The 24,790-nt window shown below is 38.9% G+C and overlaps 1 protein-coding gene across 5 annotated transcripts in view; it reads right to left on the bottom strand.

Annotated features, from left to right (window-relative positions):
• The window catches only part of LOC120429693 (paired box protein Pax-6-like), a 77,878-nt gene that overhangs the window by 42,263 nt on the left and 10,825 nt on the right, over positions 1-24,790 (bottom strand). For 3 of the 5 annotated variants that reach the window (XM_039594732.2, XM_039594736.2, XM_039594756.2), the window contains exon 2: positions 3,478-3,726. In XM_039594732.2, the coding sequence (XP_039450666.1) occupies positions 3,478-3,726 (249 nt within the window). The remainder of the gene's footprint in view (positions 1-3,477; positions 3,727-24,790) is intronic. The other 2 variants (XM_039594739.2, XM_039594747.2) reach the window with 1 other exon arrangement.

Below are 24,790 nucleotides of genomic sequence, written 5' to 3'. Positions count from 1 at the left end.
AATAGCTTCACAATTTCAATGGAAATAACTTATTTCGATTAAGTCTTTTTAGGACCAGCGACCAGTTCGGTCCGGAAAACAAATTTGAAATGTTTTTCCTGCTTTGATAATCATATACGACATGTTTGGGCTCGTTTAAAAATATTTAGAATTTTTGTAACATGTCGCGGAATCGCGGAAAGTTTTTTCTCACGAAAAAAGGATTTCGCCATCAGCTAGATATTTTGAAAACTAATGATGCAAAACAACTGTACTGATTTAAAGTGTGTTTTGAACACTTTTAAAATAATAAAACCATAGCTTGTAGTTTTGATTTGTAACCCTCTCAACTTTGGTCAGAGTTTAGTGACATAAACTTCAGAATAATATTCGCAACGGCTAATTGAAGATTTAAAAATTTTACACTTTCAAATTTCTAAATTTTCATAATTTTTGATTTAATTTTTTTTGGTATAAGACAAAGAAATGCCAGAAATCAAAAATAAAAATAATAAAAACATAAAAAATTTAAGATAACAATTCAACAGAATAATATCAAAAAATCTGAAATTCCAAAAATTAAAAAATCTAAAACTGAAAAATTAATAAAATAATTGATACTTAAGAAATCCTAAACTAAAAAAAATATCATTTTAAAATTAAGTTATTCAAAATCCAATAAATATTAATTTTTGGATGCTTTAAATATTTTTATGTTTGAATTCTAGTATTCCTAAATTAATTTATATTTACCAGAAAATTAAGTGATTTTTGTAATGACTTTTCCCTTATTTCAGCATTTTAAGATTCAGCGTTTTGATAGTCAGCTTCATGAGGCAATTCTTCAATATTATTTAAGCGAATACATTATTTTCAAACGTTATTTTCAGTCGCATCCAAATAAACAAATCAAAATCTCATCAACACATATTGCTCCCGAAGAAATATCAAACGACGCTTTTTGTTTCTGTTCCTTTTCAGCTGCGTACCGCTTAAGAGAAGTCTTTTCGTAAACCTTTTCTTGACCGTTCCTTGAGATATTTTTGTATAGAGTTTTAAGAGTCTCCGTACTTCAGGACATTTTTTAAAATTTTCGTTTGAAAGTAAAATATAGTTCTTGTAGCAAAATTCAGACTAAGATTTGATTTACAGGAAAAATGTAATTGATTTAAGAATTCTTACATAAAGTATTCTTTACTTTTAAAACAAAAAATTAAGATAATAATTACACACGATAATTTAAAAAAATCAGAAATTCCAAAAATGAAAAAAATCAAATACATAAAAAATATAAAATAATTACAACTAAAAAAATCCTTAAATTATAAAAAAAAAACATTTTTTATCATTTTTAAATAAAGATATTCAAAAAATAATTTTCAATCATTTCAATAAATTATGTTTTAATAATCTTATTTTTTTTATGCTTCGAATATTGGTATGTTTGAATTCAAGTGCAGACTAAGATTAGATTTACAGGATAAAACTAATCAATTTATGAATTCTTACATAAAGTTTTCTTTATTTTTAATTTAGCAACGTTTCGTAAATATAAAATTTCTAAACCATAAAATGTGCAGAATTTTGTTCCTAGAGTCAAGATATTGCTTGAACAAACATCGATTTTAATAAATGGTTACAATCCTAAATTATTAAACATGTATATAGATTAAAATTTTATTAAAAAATTATCTTTAGAATTGAGATCTGATTAAATTTTTTTGTCATGTTTTAAAATTTTATTTTTGCTCAAATTCTGGACCAATTTTCAGAATACAATGAGTAATGAATTTGAAAATGGCGTTTAGTCGGAATATTAAAGTTAAACATGATTCGTTTTAATGTTTGATGCAATCGAGGAAAATTTTAACGGTTACATATGCATTTAAAAATGGTTACATATGCATTATTAACAACTCTTCCAGTGAATATTTTGGCGTTAAAAATTAATTTAATACATTTTATCTAATTTTTTTAACACATTAAAATTAAACACAGGCACTGATTTTTTTTCTTCAAATATATATTTATTATAGGCCTACACAGAAAAAAAATGTGAATTTACTCGACACGGAAAAAATGAATCACATGTAAACTCAGTTGATGTAAACTTGAGATTCGACGTAATTTTTTTTTTGTTGCCATGGAGACACTTCAGAAGCTGAAATTTCAACGGTTATATTTTTTTGTATTTCATTAAAAAAAATTATTTTTGAGAGCACCAGGAGCTTCGCAAAATATGAAATGGCTTCAATAGCTTAGAACAATTAAAATAAAACATTGTTTAAGTTTGTTTATAAAATTTTAAGAAAAACAAATATTCCAGTTATGAGTTTTATGTTGTGCTAGAAAAAATGAAAAATGTTAGATAAACCATCACAATTATCACACAGCTGAAAATGTAAATCCAGACGGTTTAAAATTTCTCTCAGTATAAAATACAGAAAACATAATACTTATGGTTAGATAAATCGATATTTCTTTTAAAATAAATTTATGCTTTCAAAAATTTGATTCAAGTTAAGTATATTTTAAATTTAGCGACGTTTATCACGAAATTGGATTACAATTAAACAATTCAAGAAAATGTAAAAAAAAAACACTTTCTCTACTCCTTTAATACAAACTAGCTGTTAAAATAAAGAAAAAATGACGAACGAGATTCTTCAATAAATACATTGATAACTTAATATGAAAATCTTCGAAAACTTTTTTGCATACATTACATTAAAATTTTACAATTCATCTCAATAATTATACCACAAACCAAGTGATGGTATAAATGATTTGCTGATTTTTATACTCCTTGAATTTTTGCACCCAAGCCCCCCCCGAACAAAAATCCTGGCTACGGCCCTGCTAGTGGGTTTCATTTGGGGACATAAACAGACCTTTTAACGGTTGAACTTTACGATATAAACGCTGTTAAGTGTTAATCTCGCGATAGCAAACTTCCGTCAGTTGATGAGGTGTTGATTCAGTCCCCTTTGCGAACTTTATGGCTTGCGGTACAGAACTACCGAAACCGTTCACCAGTTCGCTCATCATAACCGACCAAGTCGGTAGCTCAAAAGCCACCGAAACCCGCACCGTATAATTGAGTTTGCATACAATGCATCGCCGGCGGGGTATCATCATCATCATCTGCTGCCGCCGCCCGGCGGTCACTTCTGGGCTTGAGTCAACCATAACCCTCGCGTAATGATATGCTTGATCGTCAACGACTGTGCGCTGTGCGTTGTCGTACGGCCCCGTTTGTTCTCGAAGCCGTCAACCTAATTGAAGGTTTCAACCACATTTGGGTCACTTAAATTTCTTATTTTTTAAACATTTCTCAACACGCCCCCTCCGAGAAAGTGATCTATTTCGTTTAAAACACCTAGCAATTAGCCACGATCACCAACCAGCAGCGCCAGCTGCCGGGACAAACCGATCACCAGAACTTAAACCTAACCTAAAACGTATACAGAAAAAAAGAAAAAGAGGGGTTCCACTTACACGACTTACCTAGCAGCTTGGAGACCGCGCCCTGCTGGGTGAGCATGTGCTGGGCCAGGTCGTACCCGCGCAGCCCGAACCGGGACAGCTCGAGCAGCCGGTGCTGGGACACGAGGCCGGCGAGGGCGTGCGCGTTGGCCGGGTTGCCGGCGGCGACGGCGGCCGCAGCGGCCGCGTTGAACAGGTTCGATGCGGACGGGGGCGGCGGACCGGAACCGGGCGAGGGCAGGTTCGCGGGCGAGAGGCCGACTGTGGGGGGAGAAGAGAAAAGTTGGGAAATTTGGTAAGATTGTCGAAATCGGCTTAACTTGTAATCAAAATTTAAGTTAGAGAATCCACGGTACTCATCATGCCTGGTGGACCATAATTTTGATATTGGCCGTCTTCGGAACATGTCCGGAAGCCATCGAGTAATTTTGTAAGAAGTCAGACCAGCTCCAGTAGTCAAGTGTCCAAATTCTTGTATGGCTTCCAAAATCATGAAGATCATGGGTCACAATTCTGGAGCTGTCCCTTCTTCAGAACAACTCCGGAGGCCATCTGTAACTTTGTCAGATCAACTCGAACCGATTTGTCCGGGTACTTAGCCTGATGGTTAAGCGATCTGCCTTCCAAGCAGACGATCAGGGATCGAATCCCGCCCGGTCACCTCGTCACCGATTTTCGGTGGCAACTAGACCCCCTTGCTCCCTCTGGGAGCACCAGAACCCCGGTAATTAATTACCAAAACACACACGCACGCCGCTCCCCCTGCTAGAACCAGATAGTGGTGGTTGAGTGCAAACAGGACGGGAAGATGACCAACCAACCACACCACAACGCGTGAAGGAAGGAAGGAAGACTCTTCCAAGAAGACCCCCCTGGAGATCATCATCATCCATCATGAACAAGAACAATAGATCTCGAGATCTATAAATAGACGCACGGCTCCGTGATGGCAAGGCCGATTGAGCCAGTTAGGGTATAGGTTAAGATAAAGGACAAAGAATAAAAAAAAATACAACTTTAAAAAAAAAAAAAAAAAAAAAAAAAAAAAAAAAAAAAAAAAAAAAAAAAACTCGAACCGATTTGCAGTGTTCTAGAAAGTTGTTCCGCAAGCCAAAATCTCAGGAAAACAACTATTTTGAAGGAATTGCTACGGACGCTTCATGTTCCAATGCAGCCATTCTGTAATACCTCATTGCTTACAAATATTATTAAAATGTGTTGGTATCAGAACAAACCATCTGTAACTTTGTCAGATCAACTCGAATCGATTTGCAGTATTCTATAAGGTTATTCCTCAAGCAAAAATCTATAGAAAACTACAGTTTTGAGGCAAATTTTTAGGATACAGGATGGTCCAATGCAACGATTCTGTAATATCTTACATAGCTAATACATTTTATTAAATTATGTTGGTATGTGAAAAACCCTTACGTAACTTTGTCAGATCGACTCGAATCGATTCCTACTATTCTAGAAAAGTGTTGCACCAGTAAAAATGTATGAATCATGAAGTTTGATACAGATCATGCCTGGTGGACCACAATCCTGGAATTGTCTCTTCTTCAGAACAACTCCGGAGGCCATCTATAACTTTGCCAGATCAACTCGTATCGATTCGCAGTGTTCTAGAAAGTTATTCCTCAAGCCAAAATGTAAGGAAAACAACTATTTTGAACGAATTGCTACGGACGCTTCATGTTCCAATGCAGCCATTCTGTAATACCACATTGCTTACGAATAAATATAAAACATGTTGATATCAGAACGAACCATCTGTAAATTTGTCAGATCAACTCGAATCGATTTGAAGTGTTCTATAAAGTTGTACCTTAAGCAAAAATCTATAGAAAACTACTGTTTTGAGGCTAATTTTTAGGATACAAAATGGTCCAATGCAACCATTCTGTAATATCTTGCAGCTATTACATTTTATTAAATTATGTTGGTATATGAAAAACCCTTACGTAACTTTGTCAGATCAACTCGAATCGATTCCTACTATTCTAGAAAAGTGTTGCACCAGTAAAAATGTATGAATCATGAAGTTTGATACAGATTATGCCTGATGGACCACAATTCTGGAACTTTCCCTTCTTCAGAACTACTCCGGAAGTCACCGGAACAATCTTACACCCAAAGTTAAAGAACGAGGGGATAGTCCTCACGAAAAGAAACGTGAGGAAAGTGCTATATTGCGAGAGTATAGTCCTCCCGCGTGTTCATTCGTTCATTGGAACAGTTCATCCTATGAGTGGCTTATATGGACAAACGACCGCCACTTAGTCACCGAGTCATGGTGGCCCATACGGCAAAGGCACGGTTCAATATGCCGAAGGTCTTGGGTTCGAGACTCGGTATCGGTACTTTTTTTTTTGATAGATGAACTTTTTTGGAAAATGAACCATGAGTAAAGTACTCTCGGTAATTTCGGGATTTATCCTCTCCGTCCGCACACGGTACCATTTTACTACCGAATCGTGCTCTTTATCCTCTCGTATGCCGATGCCCAGTTCTGGGTGTAGGATAGTAGGAAACCACGTGCTTTGAAATCCATCGTTCCTAGTGGACCATGATTCTGGATTGTTCCAATTCATGAAAGCTTGTTCATGGTTTTAAGAACTGATTTTTCCCCGTGTACGAAACATCTCCAGACCAATTTCTAGCATTATACTGACCACCATCGTCGTTGTCGTCTACAGATATCAAGGAATCTAGTTTTAAAGCTACTTAAAAGCGAAGTTCGCGTGTAGCAACCAAGCAGTGCCCTTCAAGCCCTGAAACCATCACCCCTTAACACCTTGCATTATCCCTCCAGCGACGGTTCCAGTTTCTCACCGATTTCACCCGAGCCGGTTACCCGAGCGCCCTTGAGTGAGTCCTCCTGCCGTCCTCATCGTGTCCAAATTACGCGCTCATTAGGACCCCGTCAAGTTTTGCGCAACCACAACGTCCGAAAACTCCAACTCCTCAATCGCAGCTCGCTGGCCCTTAATTTTCCCCGGGTTTGAACCTGTGATCGCTTTCGCATTATCGGTTGCGAAAAAGTGTGCAAACTTCCCAGGGTTTCTCGGACTGCGACGTGCGAAAGTTAATCGCATTTTAATTCATTTATAATCATCATGATGAATGCACTTGGGCTTGGACTCGGACTCGGACAACTCCGCCTGACCAATAATCGCACAATTGTGACTTGCGCGCCCGCTCTTTGTGAAAGATTGTTTCAAGTGCCCGCGCGGTAGGGTGGTTCACTTTTCAGAATGTCAGTTGAAGTGGCATGAGCTAACCTCAAACTTTTGTAACTAAGACTTCAGAATCTCCCAACAAACTCGTTGCTAATCAGTTGGTGTAGAACCACCCTATCCGAACCTGGTCCAACCTGCCAAGTTGAACTCACCAGTGGGTTGACCCGGGTCTGGTCAAGGTTGCGCGCGGAGCGCGTCCAATGATTAACTTCGTATTAGAGTGTGCAGGTTGGAGTGCAGGCTCATCCCGTAATGACATGCACACATCATCATTATCTGGGCTCACGGGAAGCTGCCGTCGCCGTACTAGGGTTCCAAGAAACGAATTACCCGCGCGCAGATTTTCTCATGGAAGCAGTCACAGAGCAGCAGAGCTGAGAGAAACGATTATAAATAATTTATTTTGCGCACGCAACAAATCGATCTCCGCGGAATGGGCTTCGACCGGGTTAGGCGAGAGGGCTTGGGCAGAAAATGTGCAACTCTCCGTGAGGACAAAGTTATGTTTCCGCTTGGTGAGCATTTCCTCTCCGGGGGCAACCTGAGCGCAATGGTCACTGACTGATGGCCATGTAATCGGAGAGAGCGGATTCAATTGCATTGGCAAGTAGAGACAAGATAATTGGACTAGCTGACAGTCTGTCATACTGGTTTTGTAACGTGGTTGAACCAATTTCAGGTATTTCAGTTCAAAATATGAAGATTTATTACCAATTATTGTTATGTCTAAGTTCTCAGCGATACGATTGAACTTCATCTTCTTTATATTATCAATTCTCACCATATTGTGGTGATTGGATCACGATGCATACCATTTGGAACAAACACCTTGTTAATCATTCAAATATATATATTTTTTAAAATATAGAAGTACTAATGCACAGTGGTTCAGTTCGCAAAATTAAGTAGAAAATGGATTTTGAGACTGGATAAAAATCCTGCTGAAGCCTCAAGCTATCGGCCCATTAGTTTGCTTTCATCTATTAGTAAATTATTCGAAAGAATAATTCTTAATAGAATGATGACGCACATTAATGAAAATTCAATTTTCGCTGATGAGCAGTTTGGATTTCGCCTTGGGCATTCAACTACTCATCAGTTGTTGAGAGTTTCAAATTTAATTCGAAGCAACAAATCTGAGGGCTATTCTACTGGCGCTGCTCTTCTAGACATAGAAAAAGCATTTGACAGTGTTTGGCATAAAGGTTTGATTGCGAAATTGAAAAGGTTTAATTTTCCGATTTATATCGTACTCTGCAGGTATGTTTTCAGAATATTAAATCTGATCAACTACCTGTACGTGCTGGCGTCCCTCAAGGAAGCATTTTGGGTCCAATTTTATACAATATTTTTACTTCTGACTTGCCTGATTTGCCCCCAGGATGTCAGAAATCACTTTTTGCTGATGACACAAGCATCTCCGCCAAAGGCAGAAGCCTTCGTGTCATCACAAGAAGATTACAAAAAAGCTTGGATATTTTCAATTCTTATTTGAAAGAATGGAAAATTACTCCTAATGCTGCAAAAACTCAACTTATTATTTTCCCTCACAAACCAAGGGCTGATTTTCTTAAACCAAAAAGTCATCACATTATAAAGATGAATGAGGTAAATTTAAAGTGGGAGGATCAAGTGAAATATCTTGGACTTGCTTTTGACAAAAACCTTACTTACAAGGATCACATTGAAAGTATCCAGGTTAAATGTAACAAATATATTAAATGTTTGTATCCACTTATAAACAGGAATTCTAGACTTTGTCTCAAGAATAAACTGTTAATTTATAAACAAATTTTCAGACCTGCCATGCTTTATGCTGAGCCGATCTGGACAAGCTGTTGCTTAACCAGGAAGAAAAATCTTCAGAGGATTCAGAACAAAATTCTGAAAATGATTCTGAAACTTCCTCCCTGGTTCAGCACCAGTGAACTTCATCAATTGGCCGAAGTTGATACTTTGGATGTTATGTCCAATAAGATAATTGATGCATTTCGACAAAAATCATTGCAGTCTTCAGCTGCATTGATCTGCTCTTTATATAGTTTATAAGTTAGTTTTAAGTTATCCCTTTTCCCTTTTGTACATGTAGGACCTCCTACATTTGAAATCACTGAATAGCGAAAGCTACAATATTTCATGAATAAATAAAAGATGCTAGTATTTAAAATTGAGGTGAAAAGTCATCGATTGTGATTGGACACTCAATAATATTTTAACTGAATGAATGTACATGGAAAAGAAAACTGAATAAATATAAATTAAATAAAAAAAAAGTAGAAAATGGATCATCCGTTTTGGAGAGATGATTTCTTCAGAAAAGTCGTTGCAAATAGAAAGGTGCAAATTTTGGTTTGGTTGAAAATTAGGGTAGTTCACAATTGAGTGATTTTGAAAATTTAACTTTTCAAGAATATTTTGTGATTCTTTTACGGTAATTGAGCATGCCAATCAAAGCAACTTTGTCGAAAACACCAAAATTTTATTTCATAATCTACGCCTTCTACAGGATTTAGTTTTAGAGAAAATAGATGTTCAAGGCACTAAAAGCTCTAGAACACATTTTTGTTACAGGTCAATTTGGACTTTGGCGTCAAGAGCTACAGCCATTATAGGGTAAAAAATATGCAAATTTAAACTTCAATATATCGAAAAAGCGCAGGCCAAATTTTTAGCGCCAGGTTGCATTCGAAAGAGGAGATCCAGCTGAAAAAATCTCAGAGGTTTTTTCCTTAAAATATTGAAGGGAAAAGTGTATGGGACCACCCTAATGAAATTCGAAAAATTTTCAACTTATTTTTTTCCTATGTAATGCCCTCAGATCTAAGCCTGAGTGTCAAAATGACGATTTTTGGTCATAAGTTGGGTTTATATGTAAAATTTTAATGTAAAAATTAAAAACAGAGAAAAATTCTATACACAAATTTTCACCATTAGCAATATGGGTCAAAGGAATCAAAAATTTGAATGCTTTTTAATTTTTTAGTTTTTTTTTTCATAAAAATACTTAAAAATTTCAGAAAATGTCGTATTTTTTGTTTAACACAAAAAATCGTAATTTGCAAATTTAATCATCTATATTGCAAATTATGATAATCTTACAACAAGAACTGGGCATCGGCATACGAAAGGATAAAGAGCACGATTCGGTAGTAAAATGGTACTGTGTGCAGACTGAGAGGATAAATCCCGAAATTACCGAGAGTACTTTACTAATGGGTTCATCTTCAAAAAAAGTTCATCTATCAAAAAATAAAAAGTACCGGTACCGAGACTCGAACCCAAGACCTTCGGCATATTGAACCGTGCCTTTGTAGTATGGGCCACCATGGTTCGGTGACTAAGTGGCGGTCATTTGTCCATACACCCAAAGTTAAAGAACGAGGGGATAGTCCTCACGAAAAGAAACGTTAGGAAAGTGTTATTTTGCGAGAGTATAATCTTCTCGCGTGTTCATTCGTTCATTGGAACAGTTCATCCTATTGAGTGGCTTATATCAGGGGTGACCAAAGTATGGCCCGCGGGCCAAACGTGGCCCGCGAGATGATTTTTTGTGGCCCGCGGACCAACTTTGAATGATCATGTAAAATGAATTTAAACTTTTCCAAAATGTAGGTTTATTTTAAACTTTTTAAACTGATGTTTTTTTTGTTAATATAAAAATAATAATGATGAAATTTTGATGAACAGTTTAAAAAAAAAAGATTTTTCGTCGAATCGTACATTTTTTTTCGAAAATAATGATTGCAAATCAACTGTACGGGTGTATAATACATTTTAATTTTTTTCTTAAATGAAATGTTGAAATTCTGGCTTCAATTTAAATTTTTATACTTCTTTTAATTTTGTGCCTCCCCTCGACCATGGCCAGAGTCGATTGATTTGTTTTTATATTTGGATTGGCCTAATTGTTGGAAAATAATTTCCCAACGATTGTTCATTCCTTACAAATAATGGAAAGATAAAACTACGCCGTTACTCAAATTGTTTAGATTTTATGTTACCGCCAAAAATTAAAATAAAAGTCAATGAAAACACAAGTACATTCAACAAAATACCTTTTGTTAAATTCCTAAAATAATAAAATAAACAAAACTGATGGATAACTGTCATTTTCTGTTTTCTTTTATTCTTAAATAATGAATATGTTCATAAAATAAAATAAATTTAAAACAACTTCATGTGATAGATTTGATAATGTTGAAGAGCAATAAGTCTACTTTTTTCAAATTTAGGTTATCAAATTCACTGGTTGCGAAACTAGTTCTTAAAATTTAGGTTATCAAATTCACTTGTTGTGAACCTAGTTTGGCAAATGGCAAACCATTTTTTTCTAATTTAGGAAATGAAATTCATCCTTATTTTAAGATATAAGCATAAATAAACAAAATTTTATGAAAAAAATGATGTATTTTTAAGTTGTTTAAATTAGAATAACGCAATTAAATTTTTCAAATAACCAATTTAATTCATTTGGCCCGCAAGCTCAATTGAGCTTCAAATTTTGCCCGGCATCCAAATACTTTGAGCACCCTTGGCTTATATGGACAAATTAACGCCACTTAGACACCGAATCATGTTGACCCACACGGCAAAGACACGATTCAGTATGCCGAAGGTCTTGGGTTCGAGTCTCAGTACCGGTATTTTTTTTTTTTTTTGATAGATGAACTTTTTTTGAAGATGAACCCATGAGTAAAGTACTCTCGGTAGTTTCGGGATTTATCCTCTCAGTCCGCACACGGTACCATTTTTCTACCGAATCGTGCTCCTTTTGTACGCCGATGTCCAGTTATGGGTGTACAAGCCACTCAATAGGATGAACTGTTCCAATGAACGAATGAACACGCGAGAGGACTATACTCTCGCAAAATAGCACTTTCCTCAGTAGTATTTTCAAAAAAATGCGGTGTTCGTGATTTTTTTTTTCAGAAAAGAAAAGAAAAGTTTCGAAGGTTATTTTTGCAATATTTTTCCTTCTCTGTCTAATTCGTTCTCCTTAGTATCAGTAAACTCTCTCCCCATTTTGAACAATTCAGCTGTTGAAAGGTAGTCCATATCTCAGCTCAGGATAACAACTGCACCAATATAATTGTTAAAGCAACCTAATAAAATGAAATGAAATGAAATAAAATTCAGCAAAAAAAAAGTGAAAGTGCATACAGCATTTTGCTTTGTTTGATACCCATGTTGCAAATTATGAAAATTTCAATATTTTTGGAAAAAAAAGATATTTTGTTAATTTTTTTTTGATTAAATATTGATACTTTATTAGTAGATTTGGCAATTTAATCCTACCAAATTTAGTCGATTTCAGAAATATATTAACTATAGATTTATTGTTATCGAACCTCGATAATTTTATCGTTAACAATCATGGCTATAAATATTCCGAGAATTTCCAATTCAGTCTTGCGAAAAACAACCGGAAAAACAGTGTTGAACATACATACTTAATTCTCCGATGGTTTCGGAAAAATTTCAGTGCGGAACAAATAATTCGTTGTTTTATTTATGTTTGTTGAGCTTAAGAAAGACCCCCAAATTACTTTCAAGCGATTTAGAATTTTAAAATCCAAGATGGCGGCTAAAATGATGGAGCTGCAATTTAGATTTGAGTTTTTTTTAATATTGAGAAAATGTATTTGGTAATTTTTAATGGAAGCATTCGAATTTAAGTCCCATACAAACCTTCGGATAATCGAAACATTGGATAATCGAGTCTGTACTGTATAACACCGAATGATACATTTCGAACGAAATGAACTTTCAGATTTGCATCCAGAGTAACTAATCAAATTTCAAAAGTCATATCATACTAATTCTCGTCTGATTTTTATTCGGTGAAATGGCCTTGTCCCCGTTCATATCATGCTTCATCGAGAAACAATCAAACTTTTTGACAGCTGCCATCCCTTCTGCCCAAAACCCCCTTCGCGAAACCCACCTCGAAGGCCACATTCCAGTGTCAGAAGCTGTTTGCAGTGCAATCGATCCTCGTCGTCCGCGGACACACTGAAAAAAGTGGCCTCTCTTCGTTCCCCAACAATGGAGACCTCGCGCGGCGCGCGCCATAAAGAAAACTATCGCCGCAAAAACCCGACTTTGTAAGCACGAAAATGGACACCTTTCCGCGCCGCGTTGCGCGGCGTCCCTCGGAATCTCCAGAACAATAGGCCCATATATCCTTGTACCCTTTCGGTGGCACGTCCGCGAACGCCAGGGCGTGTAAAAATGTGCAACCTTTTGTGTTTGCTGCGCAAACGTCAAAAATGTATTACGGAGCCGACCGCTAGGAGGCGCGTCGGGCGCGGAAGGGGGGGGGGAGGAGTGGATTTATGCTTCCTTTGAGGGCGCGCGCAGAACGGAAGCTTTCCCCCGCTTGGAGACGTAACACATTATGCTAAATAATACAATCAGCCACAATAAGTAATATGCTGATTTGGCCGCCTTCGGCGGGATCCCGTGGGATTAGTGCGCGCGCTGCGGCGGAACAAATAAAGTCACTAAAAGGCTACTGAATAAATTTGTACCCCGGGCGAAGATCTGCGAGAGGACTGCAACAAGTGTTCCCTCTTTCTGCGATTGTTTCCATATTTATACTTTTATAATATTTTTATTAAATTTATTGACATCTGAATGAACAATCTCTACCCTGTGGTTGGGCACTGTTTGCGCTTGCCTGCAAAGGCCTAAACTCAAACTTTAGAGGAACGGATCAACCTGGACGAAGGGATCGCTTATATTTATGGGCTCGGCAGCGATATAATAAAGTAGTCCCCGTCCGAGGTCGTTGCTCAGCGAATTTTGACAGAGACATCTTTATACCGGGCCGCTGGACGGACGGCGGATGCGTGTTTTTGTCGCGATCTGGAATTGCAAATTTGGCGGTGACGCGGCGCTTGGACATCAAAGACCGGGGCTGATTGGCAGCTGGTTCTCGGTTTGGTGGGAACTTTTTTGCCGGGAGCTTTGGATCGGAAGTGAGGGCAGATGTTGGTTAGGACTAAATGACCCAATTATCGTAATTGGAAGGGTTCTGAGGACGTCCCTATTACGGACGTCAGAATCGAGGTACCCCGCGCGACGAAGTCGCAAATTCGGCGTTTGAGCTACAAGTTGGTGGCTCCGCCAACTTGGACCCTCAAACGCCCACAACTGTCAATCTGTCACCTTCTGTCACATCTGTCAATCTGTCATACTGCACGCAAAATTGCGATCTACTGGCTTCAACTGGATCGCAATCTTGGTTGATACTTTTCAAAGAAAGGTTCAAAACCCTCAATTCTCTGAAAAGTCCTCAACGGATGCAGTCTTAACCCACATCTTGCGTGCTGTTGCGTACCTCTCAGCTGTCACCTGCGTGCACGCACTTTCGCCAAGACTGGCCGCCAACAGCTTCCAGGAGTGGCCTTCGTCAACAGAAGCCGTAAAAGTGGTGCTCATATTTTGACGGTTTTCTCTGTGGTACGCACCTTCACCAAGCCATGCTCAGCCGTAATGTCACAATCTTTTGTCATCGCTCAATCAAGCCGGAGGACGCAAATCCGCAAGGCTGGCGCTCTCCGCAGGAAGTCGTAAAATGCGAAAAAAAAAGACGGGGACCCTTGGCAATTAAAGTCGCTTTCGTGACGGGACACAAGGAGCTGCAAAAAGCGGGACGACTTACGCACAGCAAATCGAGTTACGCTGAGGGGGATAGACGCGATGAAATTGGGGGCAAAAAGGTTGGATTGATCTCCCTAAAGGGTGAGGGTTTGCCCGACTTTAATTGAAGATTCAACTTTGGTCTGATGTCGTTCTCATGGTTAGAACTTTCTCTATTGAAATTTTAAAACAGCAAGAAATTCTAAGTAATGTTGCAAACTGCAGAACGAGAACTAAAATGATCGACGTTTCGATTCAGACATTGATCATCCTCAGGTTAAAAATTTGTGTTTTTCTCAAAAAATCTCAAATCAAATGATACTTTTGCATCAGATAATGTTACCAAATCCTGTAGATCCCAAGTAGAAACTATCGACGTTTCTATTCTAGTACTAGATCATCCTCAGGGTTAGAATTTTAAACTTTTTGATAGACCATTTCTAGAATAAATTATTGCTTTTTGTCAAAAATATAAAAAAAACAGCAATGCTCATATTTCAGCTACCAACGTTTCGATTCTGGTATAAGATCTTCATCAGGGTTAGATATTCCAAATTTTGTCTTTCGAAATTCTAAGACTGTGACATTTTCAGGAACACATGACGTCTCTTCCTCAAGAACTATTGCGACCCCCAACTTTAACGGAAGAACCTCGTCGGTCCCCGGTGGCCCCGTATCGCTTTTGCCTAAAATTGATTATCAAAAAGTGACGATCGTCTGCGCCGCATCGCCAATCAACCAGATGCGATCCCTCCGGGATTGATGAACTTCTGACGAGCCATCTACAACCGCAAAAAAACAGCTCTTCCCTTTTCCACTAATTTATTAGAATCTTGAACCTTCGTTGGCGATCGCCAGACAGGAATCTCCCCCCGATCGATCTCTTCGAGAAACCACGCAAAAGCGCAGACAACCGGAATTTTGTTGACAATTTTTTGGCCCTCCAGGTCGCTTTTTCGGCGAGTCGCAACAGGAATGCCGTTTCGATTCCCGCGAACCGTTTGTGTGGCCCCGGACGCGGGGGCATTTTGATCGATTCGCGCCAACTAAGAGTCCTGCAATTAGCACTAACAATAGGGAAGTCTTAACGGGCGGTTCGCTTGAAAAGATCTGCCGCGTCCGAACTGCGTGCGCGATTATTAAATTCCATAATTCTGGAGCCGCGACAGCCTCCTAATGGCGCAATTGGAACGTGTGAACATGCGCACGAAATGTAACACCAGAGCACCGGGAATCATGTGCACGTGGAGTTGCAGCCTCTGTTCGAGCTCGTGGTGCACGGAAAGAAATTTGTGTGAAAGAAACACAAAAATTAGTCAACGATTTTAAAAAACGATTGTTTGAGCAAAATGGTAGATATTAGATTAACACATAACCTCAAATTCAAATAAAAGCTAACAATTTTCACATTTTAAGGTTCAAACAAATTTAATCGCACTTATGCTGGTAGAACTTCTTTCAGTGTACTCGTCGCAGCTGCAAGATGCGACTGAACTTCGTTGTAGATTTGCGGTTTTAGGCCCTCCAGTGCTGGGATGTAATTGGAGTACACCTGCTAGCCGCTCTGCTACTGTTGCGCAGCAGATTTAAGCTCTGCTCGTAGATCTTCACCGTGTAATTGCTGAGAACGAAATCCTGTACGGGGGGCATGAAAACACGAGCATTGGTATGTTGGTCGTTCAACTATCCTTGGTTGAACAACTCTGGAAGTTCTAACCTGTGCAGTTGAACAATTCTTACTTAATTAAACTTCCACTAGAATCGATTTTGTACTCAATCTGAGTTCAAATAGAGTTCTACTTGGTTAGTCAAGCAATCAACCTTCACAAACTCATTAAAAATTCAAGTTCATTGTTTAAAATCGACATTTTATTTGTTCTTCAAGCTCAAATTCCACCGAACTTTCCCATCCCGTTGCATTTTTAATGAAAACCCCTTTAATTGCCCACCCCCTCCAAACCTCCCACTTGAGAACCTAAACACATGGGCGCTCGCAAGGTTCAAAATTAGTTACAAGTTAATTACCGCGCGCGCCGTGGAAGAATCCAACCCTCCGTTATCGTCACGTCGACGGGGGTGTTCTTCGCGCGTAATTAATATCTCACGACTGCTTGCTCGCGGAACAAAATGGCGCCCACCGCCATGCGCAATTACCAGCAGGTCGGACTTCAAGGGAAAGAAAAAGGGAATTTAATAACTCCCCACGAGCTGTTGCGGGAAATTGCGGGTTTCAGCGCTTTCTTTGTGTCTTGCCATTTCGGAGGGGGTGTCCCTCGAGAAGTGTGGGAACGGAACCGGTCACGACTGCGACAGGGCCATGTTGGAAAAGGTGGTCAACATATGGTTGAGATGTGCGGGGAGAGTTGTGGGTCATTTCACCGAATGGGTTGATTAGTTGAATTGGTCGTTTAGTCTGACGTCCTTTATAACTAGAAGTGTTTAACGTTTAGGCCATTTCACCGAAAAATTGAGAGTTGAGATGAAAAGTGAGGGTCATTTCATTGAATGATTCGTTTTACCAAAATGGTTTTAATCCTATGCTGAAAGTTATGCACGTGTAGGCCACCTATCTACAGAGCCGTTACATCGAAAGTCTAGAAAAGAGCAGATTTAGAATGTAAAATAGATAACATTATGAAGAAAATACTTCTTTTGTTTTTCGAAATGTCTTTTGAATTTATGTTGGAAGTTGTGAACGCAATGGCCATTTCATCGAAAAGCCATTTTGCTACAGAGCCGTTACTTCGAAAGTCTGGAAAAGAGCAGATTTTGCATATAAAATAGATAACAAGATGAAGAAAATACTTCTTTTTGTTTTTCGAAATGTCTTTTGAATTTATGTTGGAAGTTGTGAACGCAATGGCCATTTCATCGAAAAGCCATTTTGCTACGGGTCGTTACATCGAAAGTCTAGAAAAGAGCAGATTTAGAATGTTAAATAGATAACATGGTGAAGAAAATACTTCTTTTTGTTTTAAGGAATGTCTTTTGATTTTATGTTGGAAGTTGTGAATGCAATGGCCATTTCATCGAAAAGCCATTTTGCTACAGAGCCGTTACATCGAAAGTCTAGAAAAGAGCAGATTTCGCATATAAAGTAGACGACAAGATGAAGAAAATACTTCTTTTTGTTTTACGAAATGTCTTTTGACCAATTTCATCGAAAAGCCATTTTGCTACAGAGCCGTTACATCGAAAGTCTAGAAAAGAGCAGATTTAGCATGTAAAGTAGACGACAAGATGAAGAAAATACTTCTTTTTTTTACGAAATGTCTTTTGACCAATTTCATCGAAAAGCCATTTTGCTACAGAGCCGTTATATCGAAAGTCTAGAAAAGAGCAGATTTTGCATATAAAATAGATAACATGATGAAGAAAATACTTCTTTTTGTTCTACGAAATGTCTTTTGAATTTATGTTGGAAGTTGTGAATGCAATGGCCATTAAATCGAAAAGCCATTTTGCTACAGAGCCGTTACATCGAAAGTCTAGAAAAGAGCAGATTTAGCATATAAAATAGATAACAAGATGAAGAAAATACTTCTGTTTTAAGAAATGTCTGGATGTTGTGAACGCAATGGCAATTTCGCCGAAAAGTCATTTTTATAAAGATCCATTTCATCGAATGCCCAAAAAACATTCTGTTTGTGATCCTTTACTCGAAAGTAACAAGATTCGTTGCGAAAAATCAACATATCGTGTAGGTCATTTCACCGAAAAACTGAAAGTTGAAAAGAAGAGTTATGATGTCATCAATTTGTCGTTTAACCAGAATGGTTTCAAATCTATGCTGAAGGATAGACACGTGTAGGTCATTTCACCGAACAACCAATTTGTAACAGAGCCGTTACATCGAAAATCTAGAAAAGAGTAGATTTTGATCAATTACAGGATACTGAAATGACGTTTTGTTGATCGTTGTACTCTTCTCTCTGGTTGTACCAAGTGTCTTTTGAACCTTTGCTGGAGGCCATTTCACCGAAAAGTTTGTTTTACAGAGATCCATTCCAACGAAAGTCCAGAAAGAAGCTGCAATGCTGAGGTAAAGACTGTGGTTCATTTAACCAAATAAGTCGTATCGCTAAATGGCCGTTTTACTCAATGTTCTTTAAAATTATGCTAGAAGTTGTACACGTTAATGATCATTTCACCGAAAAGCTATTTTGTCAACTAGCCGATTCACCGAAAGTCTAGAAAAAGTTTCTTAAGATCCGAAATGTGCCAAGAGCAAGATTTGGATTAACAGAGCTACAAATCAGTAAAAGATTTTTTTTTCGATGAAATGGCTCTAACCTAAAAATTCCAACTCTACCCGAATCAACCGATTTCCGGAGCCTCTGAATCGCCCAAATCCCCGGATTTCGAAGGCCCCCCTCCCTTCAACTCGATATTCAATTACCTCCCTAAAGCCTACCCATCGCCATTGAACCGGCGGCGACAACTCGGAGAGCGCGAAACCTTCCGCCAATAATCCAATAAAGCCCCGTCGATGACTCCGTCGGCCGAAAGCTGACACCTGACCTCGCGTGCTCACTTGAATCGCGCGATGATTGCCTGGCTTTTTCGGGCCGGTGAAACCCTACCAAGTGTCGGTGAGCCGGGGGTTTAGGGCGGCGTGTCATAATGCGAACCGGATTTGGTCACACGGGGCGTCGTCGTCCCGGGATTGTGTCCGGCGGCGGCAAAAGGTCGCCCCCGTAATCCCGATTGAAGCTGATCGAATCGGGCGTGGAGTTGGTGCTTTGAAGTGGTTGATGGAAATTGACGAAGTCGTGAATGGTTTTGGGCGCAATTGGGCGCTTTTCCCTAACACGGACTTCAATATCAAGGTAGGTCATTCAATGATATCGCAAAATCGGCGTTTGAGTTAAAAGTTGGTGAGTTTATTACCAACTTTGATCCTCAAACGCCCTTTCTGTCAAACTGTCACCTTCTGTCAAACTGTCAAACAGGTCAAATTGCATGCAACTTTTGTTAAAATTAGAAAAAATTGCATGCAAGTTATAGTAGAATTGTTGTTTTTAGGCCTTTCAATTGGCGATTGAATTTCAAATTGAAGAGTCAACACATCTGTCTCCACCGTCAAACCGTCCCAACTGTCACCGTTACGTTGTACGCAACATTGGGCAACTCCGCTATCGATTTCTCCTGTCGCCCTGTTGACACTAACCTGCCCGAAAATTCCGTGGAAATTGTTGCGTACACCTCACAGCTGGGGCTTCGTTACCGCAAACTAAGTCTAACCCGTTCAGTGACCTTCACACCCTTTTCGGGGACACGATCTAATTGAACGGGGTAGAATTCCAACCCCCCCTTTTCAAGTACTCTACGCTACGCTAAGCCGTCCATCGTCCAACGCCCGGTAAATCTAAACTAATTTCAAATTTCCGAGAAACATCCTTACAACTGTCGTCCACAGTCGCTGACCGGGGAAACCTGCCACAGGCTTTACGTCAGTCCTCGCGTTGGTTGGTAGTGCTGCTGCCAAGTGCTAATTAATATGGCGCGATTAGCGCGGCAGCGCTGACTAACTCGCGTTCTGCGCCGCGGAGCGATTACTTACGATAAACCTTATTATGAGCATTATTTTTCAAGCCAGCTTCTTCCAAGCCTGGGCGGACTTGCCTTAGGTAGTGTTCTTTATTACCACGCTTCAATCGCTATCGATTGTTTGATTTTCACACCTTCCGTGCGAAACGAACCTGCACCGGGTGGGTTGCTGAACGGTGGGTTGAACAGTTGGAGTTGGTGGTCACATTTGGGAGTTGATACAAATTACTTGAAAGTCCTCATGAAGTTGTAGCAAGACCAATATCTGAGTCATAGATTTAAATTCGAGTGCTTTTTAGGAGCAAATTTGCTATTTCGATCTTCAAACTACTTGTGAGTAGAAGGTACGACCTGGTAGGATGTCCCCATACATCCAAAATCTTGTTTGGACCTCTAGAAAGCTCCCAAGTACCCTACCGAGCTCCGCGCTTCAATGGTCTTCCATATTGACCGAGTTCAAAATTGTGCCCACAGCACACCCCAACCAAATCCCACCGTGCCGGCTCAAGTTCGCACCGTGTTTACCCAGAAAGAGTTGTCCCCCCTGTCCACCTGGTGTCCACAAATAGCACTATATTTTACGGCTCACTCGAAATGATTCACCGGGGGGAACGACGACGGTGGACAAGAAAGCAACCCAAGTTCGCACTTGCAGGGTTCTTTTCGGAGAAGAAACCCCGTCCCCACCTCTGCTCTGCGGACTTTTCCTCACCTCACCGCGCCGTGTGCTCATGTGCCAAATAGGATTACACTAATGTCGTATATGCATAACTTTTAAATTTAAAGCTTGAACTCGTTTAAAGTATAAAGAAGTGAACGCAGCGGCTGTGGTTAGAAGCGAACCTAGGCAGGGGGAGACACTCCACTGCCTTGCTGCAGCAAGGCAGTTGACAATACTGCCCCAGCTAGCTGCTGCTGCTTGGCGTAAAGCGTAGCCCGAAGGTGTTGAAAGGTATCAAATGACTGGTTTATGGGCAAGTTGGGCCCAACTCGAACGGGCGCGCGTTCAGATTGTCGCTTTTATTAATACTGTTCGTCTCCGGGAGATGCAAATTTATGCCGAAGCGCATGTGCAAATCGTGTTACGAGCGAGTTGGGGCGACCGGGAGAGAGTATAAGTGGCTGGATGTTGGAGGGACGTTTGCTGAACTCGCTCAATATCGGTAATGGTCGATCGAAAAGTCGTCGTTGTTGTGTCAATAGTTGAAAGGTGTCCTGAGCTATGATCTGGAACCAGCAGGACATTAAATTGATTAGTAGTTTGGTTTCCGGGTCAGTTTGTATCGAACTGCTCTACAACGCCATCCGCAAGCAGAACTAATGATCGGATCGATGTCCCCACAATCTCAAATCATAGCTACGATCTCCACAAACCTTTCAAATGATCACCCAACAATCCTAACTTAATCGCTCTCGATATTGATCGACTTCAAAGCCCAACCCCAAGCCATATCCGATGTCCGCAAACGCAGGCAATTTGTCAAAACCGCGTCACTTAACGTGTCCAACAAAGCCCACAAAATCTCACAGTCCAATCAACACTTCCCCTCAAAAAAGAAGCCAAAAACCAACGTGTCATCCCGCTGCGGAGATCGTGCCCGAAGATCAGATAATCAAACACACACGGCGTACAGTGACGGACGGACGAGCGGGCTCCAAAATATGGCCAATTATGACGCAGCATGTGGCGCGCAGGTCTCTCAACATTCAAATTAAGCCCCGCTGGTGAGCGCACGCGTCGTGCTGGGCACAAATGAGCTGCTGATGAGCTGCCTAACTGCCGCTTATCAGCACTATATCGGCGTATCGGGCCGACGTTGTCACCAGGTTTGCTGTGTTTGGGGGGAAAGATTCTTATCGATTTGGCCGCGGCGCGGCACTAATGAGGTGCCATTTGAGGAAATTGGGTAAATTATGGCGGGGAGATGGGTTGATACGAGATTGGATGATAAAATTTGGGTTGTTGGGAATTTCTGGTTGATTTTGAGGAATTTTGGGACCTTTTGATTTTGATACCATTTCGAACATCTTCGATCGACCTGTTTGACCTGTAATTCAAAGCGAACTCATCTGGCTTGTAATAAACAACTTGTTTGAACAGTAGTTTCAGTGTTGTTGGCTTTTCAAAATCCCAAACAGATCTTCACGACTTGAAAAATCAATAAAAGTTGAAGCTGCTTGAGCAAATAACCACCAAATTCACCCGTTTATCAACTCGGTTTTCCCTTCGACAACAGCTGTCAAAATCTTCACCCGGGGCTCGAATCGATGAGTTCAACTGCTCGATCACTCCGGCATTCCCTGAGCTGCCTGCGAAATGAGCCACATAAGCCGTTGATGGCACCACCTGAATAAATATTAATTGCTGCTGGTGGTACAAATTTCCCATTGATATTTATTACTTCTGGCACTCTCGCGTCCACGGCGACAACTTCCAGCTTTCATCACCCAGTTGCCAGTTGCGCCATAATCGAAATTGTTGCGGAGAAACTCGTCATCATCCGTCGTCAAGCACCGGGAATGTCAGACTCCGATGACAAGTCTACTCCACGATTTTGGTGGGCCGTCAAATTCATCTGATTCGCGCCACCACCATGCGGGTTCCCAAAAGTAAATATAAAATTAATTTAAAATTAAAATATTTCGCGCAAAAATCTCCCGGCTTCCCGACTCCCGCTCCCGGAATTCCAGCCCAAACTTCCCCAGGGGAAAATGAGCGAGTTGGAAACAATTCCCAACGTCTCCTCGGACTTGGAGGAATGACGTGAAATTCAATTATGGTACGCACCTCTCTCAGGCAGGTAGCGAATGAGTCGAAGCGCACCCGACTCATTTACACTTGACGCAAAATCTGCGAAGGCCAAAATGCGCGAGGTGCGCCCTCGGGACGGGGACAGGCAGGGTTGAAGTTTTGAGTAGGGATGTTTAGAAAAACACTGAAAAAAAAAATAAAAGTACCAAATTCCTAAATTCTAGGAATTTTGGCTCCTTTCCTTATTAAGTAATCAAAAAAAAAAGCCGATTATTAAATAAGGAAAAGAGGCAAAATTCCTAGAATAAAGGAATTAGGTACTTTTTTTATTTCAGTGAAGGTTAAAAAAATTATAAACGGGAAGCGGATAAGGTTTCAAAAAGTTACGGAATTTTCATAAAAATTATACGTTTATATTTTATCAGAAGTTTTATTTAATTTCAAACACCAAATTATAATTTTCTTGACCAATTTTTGAAATTAAAGTACAGAAAGTATCAGAAAGACAAAAACTGCTTTGATTACCATCACATACATGTAACAATCCAAAATATACTAAATATCAATGAATTCATGAAAATGTTTTTTATCCTGAATTTTTATGTTTTGCACCGATCTGCGGTCTTTAAATTAAAAACTTGAAAAAATGGTAAAGTCTTTATTTGAGTTAAATGCATAAATTAAATTAAAATTAGAAATAAAATTTGCAATGGCTTTGAAAAAACTTATTTTTTAATGATTAAATTCGAAATAAATTTTATGTTTAAAAAGAATTATCAAAATATTGGCCTTATTGCTATTTATATAAACTAAATAAAAAATAAATCTCAGGAATCGCGTAAATTTGACTTAGGCCGTTGCAAATATTTATTATGTTTATGTTTATGACTTTGACAGAGAAAAAAAAAACACTTTGAAATGCATTAGACACTGTCCAGTTTCACAATCATAAGTTTTCAAAATATTTTAGTATTGACGAGAAAAAGTTTTTGCGGTGCTATTGGAATTTCATGAAAATTCAAAAAATATTTAAATAGGCTCAAACAAGCTATATATGATTATAAGTGCAGAAAAATCAATTTAAGCTTGTTTTTCAGTTGATAAGATTTCTATAAACTAAAAAAATATTTATTTAAAATTTATTTAAAAAATAGTTTTTTGGAACAGTTCTTTTCCCACTTGATTTTTCGAACCAATTTTGAAAATGGGAGAGAGGCGAACAAAACATAGAAAAATATTTGGAATGGCGTTTGGTAAAATGCAGATTTTTTTAAGAATTCCTAGAACAAAAAAAATCAAATTTCGGATTGTGTCACTTCACTTTTATGCAAATAATAAAATTTCATTATTCACATACAGAATTCAGATACATATTTATCAATGTTTTGAGACGAAACAGAAAAAAACTAATCTTTTTTTGAATGGAATATGAAGTACAGGTTATTCTCTAAGAAACTCGTGCAAATTTTCAATGCATTTTCATCGATTTCGAGTTTTTGATGCAGTTTGGTTCAAAATCGTGTGCTCTTTCAAAAGAGCCTATAACATCCAGTACTTTGTTCTAGAAATCAGGAGGAAATCCAGTTTTTTCGCGAAAACTTAACACGTAGCCTTATGTATGGGACAATCTTTAAATGCATTTTTCTCAGCTTGCTGTTTTTGCATATGGGACATTTATGCGAACATGGGCAGAGTATGTTGTTAAGAAAAATCACGTAATAGATGAGGCAAATCACGTAAAAGAAAATCGCTCCCGAACTTCTCAAAAAAAAAAAGGAATCTGCTGATGATTTTTTGTTAATTTCCTTGTCAGCATCACTTAAAATTGTTTATTTCACTTTGTTTACACACATTGCCCATCTACAAATTGTGACAGATCATTTTTCGACGTTACACTTGCAAGTGAAGTACCAATCTTTCGTGCGCGAGAGAGGAGAGCCATGCTCCCTTCAGATTTTTTCTCTTGATGAACGTCCAAAGATTTTCTTTTGATGATGATTATTCCATCGCTGCTAAAAACAACTATTTGTCATGTTTCAAAGTTTTTTGTTTTTTTTTTTTTAAAGTAATTTTGTTTTTGTTATTATTTGTTTATAAAAAATATTTTTCATCAAATATAAAAAATAAAACAAACAAT

Source organism: Culex pipiens, chromosome 2, assembly GCF_016801865.2.
Source record: "Culex pipiens pallens isolate TS chromosome 2, TS_CPP_V2, whole genome shotgun sequence".
In the NCBI taxonomy this organism is placed as follows: domain Eukaryota; kingdom Metazoa; phylum Arthropoda; class Insecta; order Diptera; family Culicidae; genus Culex; species Culex pipiens.
The sequence above is the reverse complement of the archived record's forward strand: the minus strand, read 5'-3'. Positions and strand labels throughout refer to the sequence as shown.